At 57.0% G+C, this 15,544-nt stretch overlaps 1 protein-coding gene and 1 long non-coding RNA gene across 3 annotated transcripts in view; one reads left to right on the top strand and one right to left on the bottom strand.

Annotated features, from left to right (window-relative positions):
* LOC138842583 (uncharacterized) overlaps window positions 1-15,544 on the bottom strand; it is a 42,008-nt gene that overhangs the window by 19,491 nt on the left and 6,973 nt on the right. The gene's annotated exons all lie outside the window — the stretch shown is intronic.
* DLL4 (delta like canonical Notch ligand 4) lies at window positions 133-9,391 on the top strand. 2 transcript variants are annotated; one of them, XM_060293577.2, is made up of 11 exons: window positions 133-591; window positions 703-972; window positions 1,470-1,527; window positions 2,313-2,576; window positions 2,990-3,050; window positions 3,138-3,268; window positions 4,769-4,938; window positions 5,122-5,341; window positions 6,505-7,207; window positions 7,697-7,805; window positions 8,342-9,389. In XM_060293577.2, the coding sequence occupies exons 1-11, from the start codon at window positions 526-528 to the stop codon at window positions 8,345-8,347; spliced, it is 2,058 nt and encodes a 685-aa protein (XP_060149560.1). In that variant the 5' UTR covers window positions 133-525; the 3' UTR covers window positions 8,348-9,389. The 2 variants fall into 2 exon arrangements, with proteins under 2 accessions (XP_060149560.1, XP_060149561.1); XM_060293578.2 differs by lacking the exon at window positions 2,313-2,576 and having other exon boundaries at window positions 8,342-9,391.

Raw genomic sequence — 15,544 nt, 5'->3', positions numbered from 1 at the left:
GACCCAGGGGTTGAGAGCGGCACAGAGGGGCGGGGACCTGTGCCTGACTGGCTGGCTGGGAGGGGGGAAGGCGGGGGCGGAGGCCCCCTCCGGGCGGTGCTGGGGCTGTAGCAGCTAGAGGCCCGAGGGGAGGGGAGAGTGACCACGAGTCTGAGTGACAGGCGGGTGAAGAGAGGAGCCAATATATATAAGGAAAGCTCCCGAGAGCGCAGGTTTCAGTAGCGGCGCTGAGCGCAGGCTGGGAACGCGAGGCCAAGAGCTGCAGCTCAAGCCGCCTCAGTGCAGTGTACCCGGACACTAGCCTGCTTACAGCCCCAGGATTAGTCCGAGGACACGTCCTCAGCGCGGCCGCCACCCAGCCGCCCTCACCTGGATTACCTACCGTGGCAGTTGGAGCGGAGCTAGCGAGAAGGAGAGGCGGGAGGAAAACCCCGAGCGGAGCCTGGCTTTTCAGGGACCTCTCTGGCGGTTGGACGCGCGGGAACGGTTCACAACCGGCGGGTGCAGAGAGCGACGCCCCAGGGAATGGCAGCCGCAACCCGTAGCGCCTCTGGCTGGGCGCTACTGCTGCTGGTGGCACTTTGGCAGGAGGTAACATCCCGCGCCCCCTCCGCCCCCTCCCACCGTGCCCTGGGCCTGAGCCCCTGGCGTCCACCGAGCTGACCGCTCTCCTTCTTCCTTCCCTCGGTCCCTGTGCAATAGCGCGCGGCCGGCTCTGGAGTCTTCCAGCTGCAGCTGCAGGAGTTTGCCAACGAGCGCGGCGTACTCGCCAGCGGGCGGCCGTGCGAACCCGGCTGCCGGACCTTCTTCCGCGTCTGCCTTAAGCACTTCCAGGCGGTCTTCTCACCCGGGCCCTGCACCTTCGGCAGCGTCTCCACGCCTGTGCTGGGCACCAACTCCTTCGCCGTCGGCGACGACAGTAGCGGCGGGGGACGCAACCCTCTCCAACTGCCCTTCAATTTCACCTGGCCGGTGAGCGCAGCCTGGGCGCCCGGGGAGGTCACGAAAGCCGAGAGAAGGGGTTTCCCTGGGACCAAAGCCTTCTCCCTAGATTGCCTCGCTCCCCTCCAATAAAAGGGGGGGGCACTCTCTTCTGATCCTTCTTTCCGACTCTCTCCTGGGACCTCACCCTCCTGTACGCTCTCACCAGTCTCTCTCTTCCCCGTTCTACGCTCCATCTTCTCCCAGCGCTAGGGATACGATTTTCATCACCTACAACCCCGGGGCGTGCTCCATCTCAGAAAGACTCCCGCGTACATTCCCTCATCCCTCAACTCTCCTCCTACCCGGGGTTGTCTCGCCTTCCTAGCTCGCGCTCGATGCTGAGTGCAGACCCGTTACATAGACCCGGGCGCAGTAACTGTATCCTGCAATTAGATTAATTAAACCGGCTGCCGAAAGGCACCCCCACCATCCCCTGTTCATCTCGCTCTCTCTGTCTTTCCCCGCCCCCTCCTTTCCGTTCCCAGGGTACCTTCTCACTCATCATTGAAGCTTGGCACGCGCCAGGAGACGACCTGCGGCCAGGTGAGTAGCTCGCTCTGCGGCCACAGGGGGGCGACACGGCGCAGCGCCGAAAGAGTTAATCTGTAATAGGCGGGGGAAGTGCGGGGTGGGGGCGTGGGGGGCAGGACGCTTAGCTAGGCCGGGAGCTGCGCCCCGCGCTGGACGCTCGGATTCCGCCCGCTGCCTGGACTCTGAGCACAATTGCGTTTCCTGCGGGTTATTTTTGGCGTGGGAACGCGGGGAGCACGGCGGTGAGAAAGGCCGAAGCTGCCAGCGCCGCTGACGGGCCCCTTCCTGTATTTTACACCTTTCTCGAATTCCGCTCCTTTGGAAAGGGAATAATGGCTTTGGGATGTTGTTCTGACACAGAGGAAAAGGATATTTCAGCAGCACAACAATTCTCACTTTGCAAAGGAAAAAGAAAAGCATTACCCATCTCTGAGGGCAGAACCCCTGAATGGGCACCAGAGGACCCCTTGCTCCCAGGGTCCTCAAAGGCCTGGAGAGCTTTTCTTTTTCTTTTTTCTCTCCCCCCCCCCCCCATTTTGACCTCTTTTCCTCTTTCCCCTGCCTATCTGCCTCCAGAACATTGGGATATCTTAACATCCTTCTATTGTCCCCTTTTTGAATGGTATCAGGCCCTCTGCACATGCACACACAGAGCAGCTAAGCAGTGGGACACTTGGGTTCCTCTGGCCTGCATTTGCTGGCAGGTGGGGTCATCTGGACAACTGGTTTGATCCAGCAGTTGCTGGCACTCTTGGGGACTGGCTGCCCTTCCTTGACCTGGCCCTCTGCCCCTTCAGAGGCCTTGCCACCAGACGCGCTCATCAGCAAGATCACCATCCAGGGCTCCCTAGCTGTGGGCCAGAACTGGTTACCGGATGAGCAGACCAGCCCTCTCACAAGGCTGCGCTACTCTTACCGGGTCATCTGCAGTGACAACTACTATGGGGACAGCTGCTCACGGCTATGCAAGAAGCGCAATGACCACTTCGGCCACTACGTGTGCCAGCCAGATGGCAGCCTGTCCTGCCTGCCCGGCTGGACTGGGGAGTACTGCGAACAGCGTAAGCAGCCAAGCTCCCACCTGCCTGGAGGGGGGTCCCCGGAACAAACACAGTGGCATCTTTTCGGCTGCAGCCTGCCTCCCTTGGAGAGCGGGTCTGGGCTGTCCACTAACTGGGCCTCAGTAACAGCTGGGGATGCTTAGGATGGGCTTGGACTCTGCCCTCCCTCTTCTCAGTGCTCCTCCCCATGGTGCTAAAGCCCACAAAGACCCCATAATTGCATTCCATCCAGCCTGGATTCTCCTTCCCTGTGCCATCATTTCTCTTTAAGACATCCATGGCTCCTCTGGGAAGCCAGGAGTGGGAAGTGAGCCCAGGAGAGCTGGGGGGCACCCCCAGGGCCAGGAGAGGGAGAGTGGGACTTCAGAGTCATTGTCATCCCACCCTCACCCAGTGCCGCCTTCTCTCCTCAGCTGTCTGTCTCTCGGGCTGTCATGAACAGAATGGCTACTGCAGCAAGCCAGCAGAGTGCATGTGAGTAGTGGACAGGAAGCGGTGACGGGGGGAGCCGTCCCCTGTCCAGGCCCTCACCTCACCCTCAGCTTCTCTTTTGTTCTACAGCTGCCGCCCAGGCTGGCAGGGCCGCCTGTGCAACGAATGCATCCCCCACAACGGCTGTCGCCATGGCACCTGCAGCACCCCCTGGCAATGCACTTGTGATGAGGGGTGGGGAGGCCTATTCTGTGACCAAGGTGAGTCAGGGCAAAGAGAGGGGACGGAGAGCTGGGCAGGGCATGGGAACAGAGTTGTCACCTGGACCCTTCCTACTCGATGACTGCTGAGTCGGCTTTCCCATTATCCTTCAAGGAGCTTGGGACTGTAAGGATCTTAACAACTGGCTTAGAACGAGATGGTGGGTCCTTCTTCCTTAGGTGCTGGGGAGGAAGGGTGGCTGGAGAAGCCAGGAGGGTGACAAGTTGGCAGCCTGAAGGTTGCACTCATAAATTCCAGCAAGGCCAGAGAGAGGGATGCCGGGCTCAGTTCCTCTTTCTACCTTGTAGTTACCTATTAACCCCCTAAGTGTTTGCTTACCTACCAGAGCTGTTTGAGCAGCTCTCCCCTAAACAGCTGTCTGGTGGGGTGTGCCCACTGGCTGCCCTGAGGCTGTGGGTGAGCTGGGCCTCTGGGCGGAGTGACATCTAACCGCCTTCTCGGTGGGGCAGAACCGGCCTCCCTTGTTTCCCCCAGTAGCACTTGCCAGGCAGCTGCCCAAGCCCACACTGTCTTCCTGGTGTTCAGGGGGCTGGTCACTCTTCTGGCTGCACTGGGGTCTGCCAGCCCCAATGATGGGGGAGGGGGCCTTTTTTCCTTCATCCTCATAGCCAGCTGCAGCACGTGCCTCCCATTTTCAGGGTCAAATGGGGTGGCTGCTGCCATGGAGACACCAGCACAGGCCTGGGTAGGGTGGGCAGGACGCTTGCCAGGATAGAAAGGACTTGCCTGGGCCCTGACTTGCTGGCAACAAGGGGCTTGGAATTCAGCCCCTGTATTCTTCGTATGTGTGTGTGTGTGTCACTTTCTACCCCACTGCAATCCCCCCAAACACACACACACACACCTGGTTCCTGCCCTCTCTCTTTCCTCTCCCCACATTTGCTCCCAGGTGACACAGTCATATACTCATCTTATTCAAACAGAGCCCTTACAGTCCCTGTATTTGCTCTGTCTGGTTTTCCCTCCCTGTCCTTCCCAAATAAGAAAACAAATACTTATATTTCAAAATACCCTCGTAACGCATTTCGCTTTAAAAAACGCCTGGCAACCACTTATCGTGGCTCTCGCCTCCCCTCTACTCTTTCCACCTGTTAAAATTGTAGCCCGTTTCCAGGCTTACCTCAGCTGCCCCTCCTCCATGAGGCCTTTTCTGACTTCCTCCTCAACATGTGGTCTTGCTGTGCCTCCTCTTTTTACCTTTATTCTCCCCTGGCTGCAGTGCTTGTGAGCTTACCTTTGGGCAGTTAACTGTGTCCAACTGTGTTTTTTCAACTTTGATTGATGGTACGCCTCAGATGTGGTTCTAGGTGCTTCAATATACCCGATTTCACTGGGGGAAGAGGAAGGGTATTTGGGCCCAGAAGACTTTGAGTTGAACCCTCTGGGCCAAACATGGACAGTGAACTTGCACCACCAGGAGCCTGGAGGTTGGGACCACTCTTTGGCTCTGCTCAGCCGGTCGGTTCCTGTCTCCGCAGATCTCAACTACTGCACCCATCATTCCCCGTGCAAGAATGGGGCGACGTGCTCCAACAGTGGGCAGCGGAGCTATACCTGCACCTGTCGCCCAGGCTACACTGGCGTGGACTGTGAGCTGGAGCTCAGCGAGTGTGACAGCAACCCCTGTCGCAATGGAGGCAGCTGTAAGGTGAGGTCTAGGCCAATGCAGGAAGGCAGAGTTCTGGCCAGGCGATGCCCAGGCATCCCCTCCCCAGGCGGCCAGTGGATGTGCACCCATGGGCAGGCATTGTGGGCAGGTGGGGCCTAGCCCCCTGCCAGGAATCCCTGCCCCCAAGGGTCTGACTTTGGCCCCTTTCTGCTCTCTTTCCAGGACCAGGAGGACAGCTACCGCTGCCTGTGTCCCCCGGGCTACTATGGCCTGCACTGCGAACACAGCACCTTGAGTTGTGCCGACTCTCCCTGCTTCAATGGGGGCTCCTGTCGGGAGCGCAACCAGGGGACCAGCTATGCCTGTGAATGTCCCCCCAACTTCACTGGCTCCAACTGCGAGAAGAAAGTGGACAGGTGTACCAGCAATCCGTGTGCCAATGGTGCGTCCTGTTGCCTTGCTAACCTGGTGGACTGGCCCTGGGGCCAAGAGAACTTTCTGGTGAGGGAGGGTCAAGAGAGGGGAGAGGCCTTGTCTGTCACTCTGGGCAGGCTGAGACGGATCCCCATCTGCTCCGGATGGTGAAGAGCTTGCTTGATCATCTGGGTGGCTTTGGAAGAGGAGCAGGTTAGCAGTGGGTGCAGGCCTTTGGAGATGGAGCAGCATGCACCCTGCCTGGCTTCCATTCCTATTCCCATGTCCTGACCTGACTGGGGCAGCCTCTGACCCTCCCCAGGAAGTCCTGGGCTAGAGAGAGGGACCTTGGAGGCCTCATGTCCCTCCTTGAAAGAGGCTAGCACGGTGAGGGCCCTGCTCCTGGAGGCCTCACCTCTCCCCACGGCTACAGTGAGCCTGGCACAGCATAAGGCGTCTGGAATGTTCAGCATTTTGGGGGGCACCAAGCATGTTGGTTATCTTTGTCTCCTTGGCCTTCTGGTGACCCTCTGTGAGGCAGGCAGACAGCACCGTGCAGGAGAGAAGCCTTAGGAGCTGCGGAGGGATTGGAAGGGCTGAGATGGAATCTGCTCTCTGGCTAATCACTTAGTTAACTCCCCGGAGCCAGTTTCTTCATCACTGAATGGGAAAATATAGAACCCGTCCTCTGTCTTTCATGTTGTGAAGGTTAAATGAAACAATAATAGATCTATCTGAGCATTTACTGTACACCAGGCATGTGCTCCTGCCTTCACGCATCACCTTACCTAACCTTCAGAGATCTCCTATAGAGGAGACAGCATTCTACTCCAATGTAACAAATGAGGAAATTAGGCTTAGAAATAAAATAAAGCAACGGGTGCCAAATCCCCAGCTAGAGAGAGACAGCTGAGATTCAAACCCAAGCATACCTGTTCGATTCTACTGTAAAGCTCTGTAAGATGCTGGCAGTTCTTATACACGAGCCCACTGAGGCGTAGAGGACCAGGCTCACCCTCAACTGCAGGTCTCCTGACTCTTTGTGCAGAGCTCTTTGTAGTGGGATCTGTGAATGCTGGCCGAGTTCCTGGATGACCTTGGTTCCTGGGATGGGGCACCCTCTGCACCGGGGGGTGGGAGTGGGGTGGGGTCCAAGGAGGTTGCTGACTTGTGGCCCATGTGTACCCACAGGGGGCCAGTGCCTGAACCGAGGTCCAAACCGCATGTGCCGCTGCCGTCCTGGATTCACAGGCGCCCACTGTGAAATCCACATCAGCGACTGTGCTCGCAGCCCTTGTATCCACGGCGGCACTTGCCGCAACCTGGAGAACGGGTTCGCATGCACCTGCCCTGCTGGCTTCTCTGGCCGGCGCTGCGAGGTGCGGATGCCCACTGACGCCTGTGCCTCGGGACCCTGCTTCAACGGGGCCACCTGCTACACCAGCCTCCCCCCCGACAACTTCGTCTGCAACTGCCCCTACGGCTTTGTGGGCAGCCGCTGCGAGTTCCCCATGAGCATGCCCCCCAGCTTCCCCTGGGTGGCCGTCTCCCTGGGCGTGGGACTGGTGGTGCTGCTGGTGCTACTGTGCATGGTGGCAGTGGCGGTGCGGCAGCTGCGGCTCAGGCGGCCTGACGACGGCAGCAGGGAGGCCATGAACAACCTGTCGGACTTCCAGAAGGACAACCTGATCCCCGCCGCCCAGCTCAAGAACACAAACCAGAAGAAGGAGCTGGAAGTGGACTGTGGCCTGGACAAGTCCAACTGTGGCAAACAACAGAACCACACATTGGACTATAATCTGGCCCCAGGACCCCTGGGGCGGGGGATCCTGCCCGGGAAGTATCCCCACAGTGACAAGAGCTTAGGGGAGAAGGCGCCACTGCGGATACACAGGTGAGCGGCACCCAGAGGCCCAGGGCTCACCAGGGACCCCCTCACAGTACTGCCTGGGCTCCCCCAGGACAGGTGGGAGCTTTTAAGCAAACAGGGGCTCTTGCTGCTGACAGGAGGATGCTCCGACAAGATTTCTGCCAGGCTCCCTTTGTCCCTCCTTCCCATTCCCTCATTCATTCATTCACAAATGTCAAGTGTCCACACTGTGTCACTTGTGACCCCCATCTTCCCACGGCATGGCTTGCCTCTGGTGGCAAACTGGCCTTTTCCAGGCCTGAGACCCTCTGGGAAGGTTGGGGTCCTGTGGCTCTCTTAAGGCCTGTAGCTAACTGCCCACCAGGCTAGCACTGGGCATCCCTAGTCCCCGTGTCTTCTCCCAGAGTCACCTCTGCCAGTTCCCTTTGGCTCTCCGGGGTCCAGGTTAGCGCCCCACCTCCCTCCAGCCCTCTCTTCATCTCTCCCTCACCGGCCTGTCTTGTGTTCCCTCAGTGAAAGGCCAGAGTGTCGGATATCAGCGATATGCTCCCCCAGGGACTCCATGTACCAGTCTGTGTGTTTGATATCAGAAGAGAGGAACGAATGTGTCATTGCCACAGAGGTGAGTGCTAGGCTGTCCTTCCCTTCTAGCATGTTCCCTCCTGCCTTTAGGGGGTGAGAAAGTGGTCCAGTTACTCTTGACCTTAGGGGCCGCTCCTGAAGGGTGGGTCGGAACCCCTCCTTGGCAGGCTGGGTTCAGTGGCTCTCGGATCCCTGCTGGCCTCGTTGCCACAGAGGGTGTGAAACAGGAGCCATGGTGGTGAGCCAGCCCCGTCTCTTCCTGCTGTGTTAGTGCTGGGCTGGGCGGCCATGGCACCCGGCCAGCTCCCAGGCGCTGCTTCCCAGCTGCTGGTGGGTGAGGGTGGTTGCCTTGTGCCCCTCCTGCCCCTTGCTCACTGGCTTCCTTCACTGGCCCACCTCATGAGCACTGTCTTCCAGGCATGTGTATGTGTTGGGGCAGAAGACTGGGAGGGCTTTCCCACCTCCTCTTCACCCCACCTGCCTCACTGGCTTCTCTCAGGGAGTCCCAGGGCAGCCATGGAGGGAGTGCTTGTACCCCAGGGTAACCCACTTTCGTGCTCTCCACATGCTCCCCAGGTATAAGGCAGGAGCCTCCCCAGGACATCCCAGCTTCGCCCCAGCAGCTGGACCTTCCTTCTGCATTGTTTACATTGCATCCTGGATGGGACATTTTTTAATATGCAACGTGCTGCTCTCAGGAGGAAGAGGGAATGGCATGAACTGGACAGACTGTGAACTTGCCAAGAGATGCAGTACCCTTCCACATCTTTGGGTGTCTGCCTGGCATCAGATTGGCAGCCACGCCAGCCAGGGGAACAGAGGAGAGGAGAGGTGCCACTTGGACCCGCCCTGCCAGCAGTGGCCTTCAGAGGGCTCCTTTGGGGCTCTGGCCTATTTTCCAGAGAGAGTGGCAGTGGCCCCGTGGGGCCCGGAGCTGCTGTGGCCTCCACTGGTATCTGTGTTTCCAAAAGTGCCTTGGACCAGGCTCCATGGTGACAGCTGGGTCCAAATCAGAGAGGAGAGAGGAGGCCAGTAAGGGCAGGGCCGTCTGTGGGCCAGGAAACCATCTGGTTCAGCTCTTGGCAGGAGTGTCCCTGCAGGTGAGGTGAGCGCCCCGAGAGGAGCGGAAGAAGCATTTTCTGCCCGTGCCTCCAGCCGCTGCACGTGGGCCTCGCTCCTAACACCATCCCTGCCTCTCCCTGGCCCAGGCTCTCTGGGGAAGGATACTGGTAAGCCTTACCTGGCTTCCACAGCCTCTGGCCCTGGGTGCCTTGGGCTCCTGTGAGCAGATAGGTGGAGGGCCTGCCCCTCTTCCCAGCCAGAGGCAACAGGCCTAACTGGGGAGCTCAGGGCAGTGATGATGGAAATTCCAGTGAGGGAGAAATTGGGTGCTGTCGCCACCTAGGACCTTTCCTCCCTCAAGCCCATTCCCAAGGCCTCGAGCCTGGGCTCTGCCCACACCCACTACTGCCCCCAGACTACCCTTGAAGCCGATCTTCAGAAATCAATAATATGAGTTTTTATTTTGTTTTTTTTTTTTTTTTGTAGTTTATTTTGGAGTCTAGTATTTCGATAATTTAAGAATCAGAAGCACTGACCTTTCTACATTTTATAACATTATTTTGTATATAATGTGTATTTATAATATGGAACAGATGTGTACAGGAGTTTAGTATTTCTTGGGTCCTGTCTTTGTGATGGCAGAGTGGGAATCCTTCTGACTCCCCTTCTCATATTGCTGCCGGCTGCCCCCCACACCCCTGGCACCTGGGAGCACTTGGACTTGGCCTACTGTGCTCTAGGCCCTTGTCCTCTTCTAGTTCTTGGGGAATTTGGCCTCACCCATTTAGTCCCCAGCCTGGACCAGCCTCCTCTGTCTTATGGCTTGAGGTTGGCTGCAGCCCCCCTTCCCCCTCATGCTCCCACCATTCCTTGGGGGTTATGCCCCCTTAACCTGAATCTATCCCGCTTTTCTCCCTTCAAGTCTGAAAAAGCTTACGGACACCCTAGTCAGCCTGGGGGATACAGAAATTTGGGGGAAGGAGACAAACCTGCCTGTTTTCCTCTTTTCAAAAGGATTCTCTTGTCAGAGAGCGGGGTCTCTGACCATGATGACATCTGGGCTCTTCCTCCTGCTATTGCAGGGTTTTAGATGGACTGGCACCCTGCTCATTTTTAAGCCCCGGCAGGGCACTGGTCTTTGTGCCAGGGGGATCTGCCTCGGGTCTGTCCTCCTTGCAGCTGGGCAAGAGAGCTGGCTCTGGGCGCCTGGTCTGCCTGGAGCTGCTAGAGTTGATTGAAGACTGTAGAGAGGGGAGGAGGAAGAAGAGGGAGGCTTCCCTGAGCCCGGGTTTCTCTGGCTGAGGCATTACTGAGAGAGTTTCCAGTCTCTACTTCATGGCTAGCTTCCTCTAAGGCGTAAGATGGTCCCTAGGGTGCCACAGTCTTCTCTCTACAGTCACAAAAATACTCCATGGAGAGCAAGTGATGAAAAAATGAGCCATCGACAGAAAGCTGAGCAGATGCTCCCAGCTCTCAGCCCATCCAGTAAAGCAAAACAGACCCAGCAGATGCCCCCAGTGGAGTCCAAGTATATGCAGCGCTACCTGCCTCCCTTTTCCTTTCTCGCTGACACATAGAGCATGCCCGCCCCTAATCTGGGTGCTTATGCCAGAGACAAGGGAGCAAGAGACCTAGGCTCATCCACACTCACCCAAGTGCACACGTTCCACGCCTCACCCATTGCTCCCTGTTCCCCTCACTGCACACACAGGGTATCAAACAGGAAAGCATTCAGGGAACCGTTCCCACAGCCTGAGCCGGCAGCAGGGGGAAGAACAACACGACCTCACTCTTCCTGCCCAAAATGAAACAGGAAAGCAGCTCCCGGGCCCTGGGGGGCGGGGGAAACTGGGCTGGGACACGAAGGCGAGATGACGAGGCTCCCATGTGGGGGACAGGTAGGACACCCGCGGGCCTGCACGTCCACACCACCAGGCTGTGCTGGGCTACACAGGCTGCCAGCTCCTCAGAGAAGAGAGCTCTGGAGGGGAGCTGGCTGGCTAAACCCACTCACCAGCTCTGATACCATGCCAGCTTTCTGGGAAAAGAGGGGATCCCTTCATGGACTTGGTCTGGGCAGCTCCAACCCGTAGCTTGTGCCAGGTTCCACCTCTAGTGACATGCAAAAGCTGCGCCAGGCACTTGGGGTGTGAACAGGCCACAGTGGAAGCCCTTCTCTCTCCAGGATTTCCAGGTCACTCCCTGAGGGTCCAGCCCCTTCTCATAGGTAAGGTACCCAAGACTTTCCTGATGGAGTGTGCAGGTGTACAGGAGAGGTCCTAGGCTTGGCAGAAACAAGGCCAGATGATAGCTCTAGACTCACTGTGAAGTGCTGTCCCTGGCTTAGCAAATACCCATGTTTAATCTGCACTGGTATTTCGTAAGACAATTCAGAGCATAGCAGTTCCTTAGCCTGGAAGCAGTGTCCTGTCTAAAGGACAAGTCTGACCCCACGGTGACCGCCAGGTCTGAGGACAGCTGCATTTCCAGAGCCCACTGGCTGGTAACCACCTGGATATCACTGTGGGGCGTCAGGCAGGGAGAGGCTGTGAAGAATGCCTTTATGCTGCTGGCTCAGCTAGCGGTCCCTCTCCGGCCTCGGGGCCAGACTGGTCAGGGGATAGAAGAAAAAGGACAGTGGTTCCTACCTCCCCCCATCCCGGGCTAGTTAAGGCCACTAGGTCACTAAACTCAGGTCGCGCGGACGCTCCACCTCTCACGGGGACCCACAGGGCTCTCCCCTCCTTGACGCTTTCCCCGCCTCTCCCGCGGGTCCGCAGTTTGGCAACCCAGCCCTCCACCCCACGTGGCCCGCCGCATTCCGGTAAGGGATGGAAGTGATTCACTCAGGGAACTGTGAGTGTCCCTTCCCGGGGAGAGGATGCGCCTGGGAGGTCCCAGCGGCCTCCCTCAGGCGGCCGCGCCCTCCCTCGCGCCCAGGGCGCACGGCACGGCCGGATCCCGGCGGGCCTGGAACCCCCAGCGGCGGCGGAAGAGGCAAGTGCGACGCGCTGGCCCGGGTCAGCCCTCCACCTGCCGTCGCCCCGGAGGTCCCGCGGCTCCCCGCCCCCCCCCCCCCCCCCCCCCCGCCGAGCTCTTTGTTACAGCCCGACTTCCTGTTTGCGGCCTCCCGACCCCGGCTCACTTCCCGGGCCGGGAAGCCGCCGAAGGCCGCGAGTTTCTCGGAGGCTCCGCGCCCGCTCGGCTCCTCCTCCTGCAGCCCCGAATCCCACCCTCGGCCTGGGAGCCCGCGCCGGGCCGCTGTCGCGGGAAGCCGGCGTAGCTGGCGGGACAGCGGGCGGGACCGCCCGGGCCCCGCTGCCCAGCACCAGGGGGCGCTGCGCGGCCGCGGGGCTGCTCCCGGACCGGGACCGCCGTCACCCCGCAAGGCACGGGGTCAGCCCTTCTTGGCCCTGGGGGCCACCGGGACGATTCGGAGAGGGAGCAGCCGGATGCGAGTTCAGTGACAGACTTTGTCGCGCAGAGCTCTCTCCGGCCCCCGGGCCCCTAAGCTGAGGGAGTATACTGGAGAAAGCTCAGAGCGATGCTTTCCCCTAAATATGTTAGAGGGTATCCAGAGAAGCGGCCCATTACCAAATTCTGAGCTGTCGGTGCAGCCAGCGCCCTCCCCACCTCGCGGTCCTCTGCGCCCTCTCATCCCAGCCCTCACCTTGAATGGAAGGGAACCGGGTTTGAGTTGGGAGGCTGAAGCTCCCTTCCAGCACCACCTCTCATTGCTAGGTGACCTGGGACAAGTCCATCCATTTCTTCATTCTTTTCGCACTGATTGAGCACCTTTTATTATGTCAGGCATTGGCGATGAAACATGGTCTCTGCCCAAGGAAGCTGGCCGTCTAGTTAATTATCTTTAACCTCTCAGAGGATCATAATACTTCTTGCATATTACTATGAGGTTGAAATGAGTTAGTGTATGAAAAACAGTTTGTGAGCAACGAGTCCCCCCCCACAGGTTGTTTAATCCTTATATTTATGCCAGCAAACCACTTTCGGGAGCTTTCACAGTCCAGCTCACAAGATAGGGGTGGGCTAGAGAGGAGCTTGGAGTCTGGCCGGATAGTCCCAGCAGTAGCCCTAGGACCAAGAAGGCAGCTGAGATGCCGGCTTGCCTCCACCCTTTCTTCTCTTTGTGTCCCTGTCTTTAAGGAGCACCACTTGTCTAGGTCAACCTCCTCTGATGTGGGGAGTAGTGGAAGGGAGACCCAGGCTGTGGGAAGTGACAGCAGGACCCCAAGTCCTCAAGAGTCCCCATCCCCTTGGAGATCCGCCACAAGTGGCTTTTGGCCCTAGTGGGCTCAGCACGTTCCCTTTATCCCCAAAGACCCTCTCAGGCCATGATGCAGGGTCCAAGAAAAGCCAGCTGCGGCTACAGTCAGACACAGGGTAACTAGCATCTCAGGAGTCTGGATTTAGCAACAGGTCGGCTCTGGGCCCAAGGCTGTCCTGTGTCATGGCACCCCCTGCAGGGCAGAGCCAGAGCCCTGCCAGGCATGGCCAGCTGTCTATCTCCAGTGATCCCTCCTCCTGACTCAGGTTGGAGGCAAAGAAGGCCCTGGGGGTAGGCAGACAGGTGCGTGCCACTGCACCTGTCGGAGGATTGTTTTCCCTTTCCCACAGGGGCAGATGTCTGGGCCAGGCCCGTCCTACTATGCCTGGACTGTTCAGTTTCACCTCCACCAGTGACTCCCTTCACTCAGGGCGTCCTCTTCTAACTCTCTGATAAAAGAGATCCAAAAGGTTCTGGGATCTGCTCATTTGCAGTAGGCCCCCGGGGGTGGTGTCCTAGCTGCTGTCATTTAAGGGGCTTTACCTCTTTGGCTCTCAGAGTCTGCCTCCACAGTCAGGCCCATTTTGTGCAGTCATACTTCTCCACATGGGCTGTTTTTCTAGGTTCTCTTCTAAAGCCAGGTCCTACCACACTCCAGCATTTCTGTGGGGTCTGATGTTCGACTTTGACTTCATGGGTCTCCCCTCTGTGCAGCCCTGTCACTCCACTGAAGCGCCCCCCACTGCAGTTCTCAGCCCGGAGCCAGCCACTTCCTGCCCCCACCGACTACGCCTTTCTTTCTCTCTGGAATTGGGAGAGGGGCCCCACCATCACAATGCTCTGTTGGAGCCCTGGCCCCTCGCCTTCCAGGACCAGGCCTGAGGTCAGGGCGCCCTATCAGCTGTGTCTTCCTCCCTCCTCGGCAACTAGAAATGGGCAAGGAGCCAGATTTTCCCACTATCCCATGCACCCCTCTGCCAGGACGTGAGTGAACCCTTACGGCCCCTGCTTTTGTGGGCAGGGGACCAAGTAGTCTTCCCCCGCTTGGCTCTGGATTCAGTTGGTATAACCAGCAGAGCAGCTGTCTTCTCTTCTCTCCCTCTTCTGAGGTGGACTGTATCAAGGCATTCAGCTACTCCTTCCCATACTTTTGCCAGAGCATTGGTGAGACCTATGTCCCTTTTGCACATGGGCCAAGGACCTGAGGATACATTTATTTCTCAGTGGTTTGTAGGAGATATAGCTCCTCATAGATGGGGATTGTTTTATTTATTTGTTTGTTTATTTTACCAATCCCCCCAAGCATACAAAGAAAATCCCTCTCTTTGCTCAAGCAACTCTTCTATTAATAGTGTGCTCGGATTTCTTTACACTAACAATGAAATATCAGAAAGGGAAAGTTAAAAAAAAGTCCTCTTTAAAATTGTGTCAAAAAAATACCTAGGAATTGAACTTCCCTGGTGGTGCAGTGGTTAAGAATCCACCTGCCAACGCAGGGGATACAGGTTCGAGCCCTGGTCTGGGAAGATCCCACATGCCACAGAACAACTAAGCCCATGCGCCACAACTAGCTGAGCCTGTGATCTATAGCCCGTGTGCCACTACTACTGAAGCCCATGCACCTAGAGCCCGTGCTCCGCAACAAGAGAAGCCATCGCAGTGAGAAGTCCACGCACTGCAACGAAGAGTAGCCCCTGCTCGCCGCAACTAGAGAAAGCCTGCGCGCAACAACGAAGACCCAACACAGCCATAAATAAATAAATATAAGGTACTTAAAAAAAATACCTAGGAATAAACTTAACTAAGGAGGTGAAAGACCTATATGCTGAAAACTATAAAACATTGATAAAGGAAATTGAAGATGATTCAAAGAAATGGAAAGATATCCTGTGCTCTTGGATTGGAAGAATTAATATTATTAAAATGGCCGTACTACCCAAAGCAATCTACAGATTTAATGCGATCCCTATCAAAGTAACATTTTTCACAGAACTAGAACAAGTAATCCTAAAATTTATATGGAATCACAAAAGACCCAGAATTGCCAAAGCAATCCTGAGGAAAAAAGAACAAAGCTGGAGGCATAACCCTCCCAGACTTCAAACAATACTACAAAGCTACAGTAATCAAAACAGCATGGTTTTGGCACAAAAACAGACATGTAGATCAGTGGAACAGAAAAGAGGGCCCAGAAATAAACCCACACACCTACGGTCAATTAATGTATGACAAAGGAGGCAAGCATATACACCGGAGAAAAGACAGTCTCTTCAGTGAGTGGTGTTGGGAAGGCTGGACAACCACATATAAATCAATGAAATTAGGGACTTCCCTGGTGGTCCACTGGTTAAGTATCTGTCTTCCAATGCAGGGGATGCAGGTTCAATCTCTGGTTGGGGAACTAAGATCCCACATGCCATGGAGCAACCAAG

Source organism: Globicephala melas, chromosome 2 (assembly GCF_963455315.2).
Source record: "Globicephala melas chromosome 2, mGloMel1.2, whole genome shotgun sequence".
NCBI classification, from domain to species: Eukaryota; Metazoa; Chordata; class Mammalia; order Artiodactyla; family Delphinidae; genus Globicephala; species Globicephala melas.
Note: the sequence above shows the minus strand (reverse complement) of the source record. Positions and strands in the feature narration are given on the sequence as shown.

Excerpts from the sequence above, each read along its gene's own strand:
- DLL4 (XM_060293577.2), top strand. The coding sequence starts at position 526 with ATGGCAGCCGCAACCCGTAGCGCCTCTGGCTGGGCGCTACTGCTGCTG. Across the intron at positions 1,528-2,312 it reads AGGAGACGACCTGCGGCCAG|AGGCCTTGCCACCAGACGCG; the intron begins GTGAGTAGCTCG and ends CTGCCCCTTCAG. Across the intron at positions 4,939-5,121 it reads GCAATGGAGGCAGCTGTAAG|GACCAGGAGGACAGCTACCG; the intron begins GTGAGGTCTAGG and ends CTCTCTTTCCAG.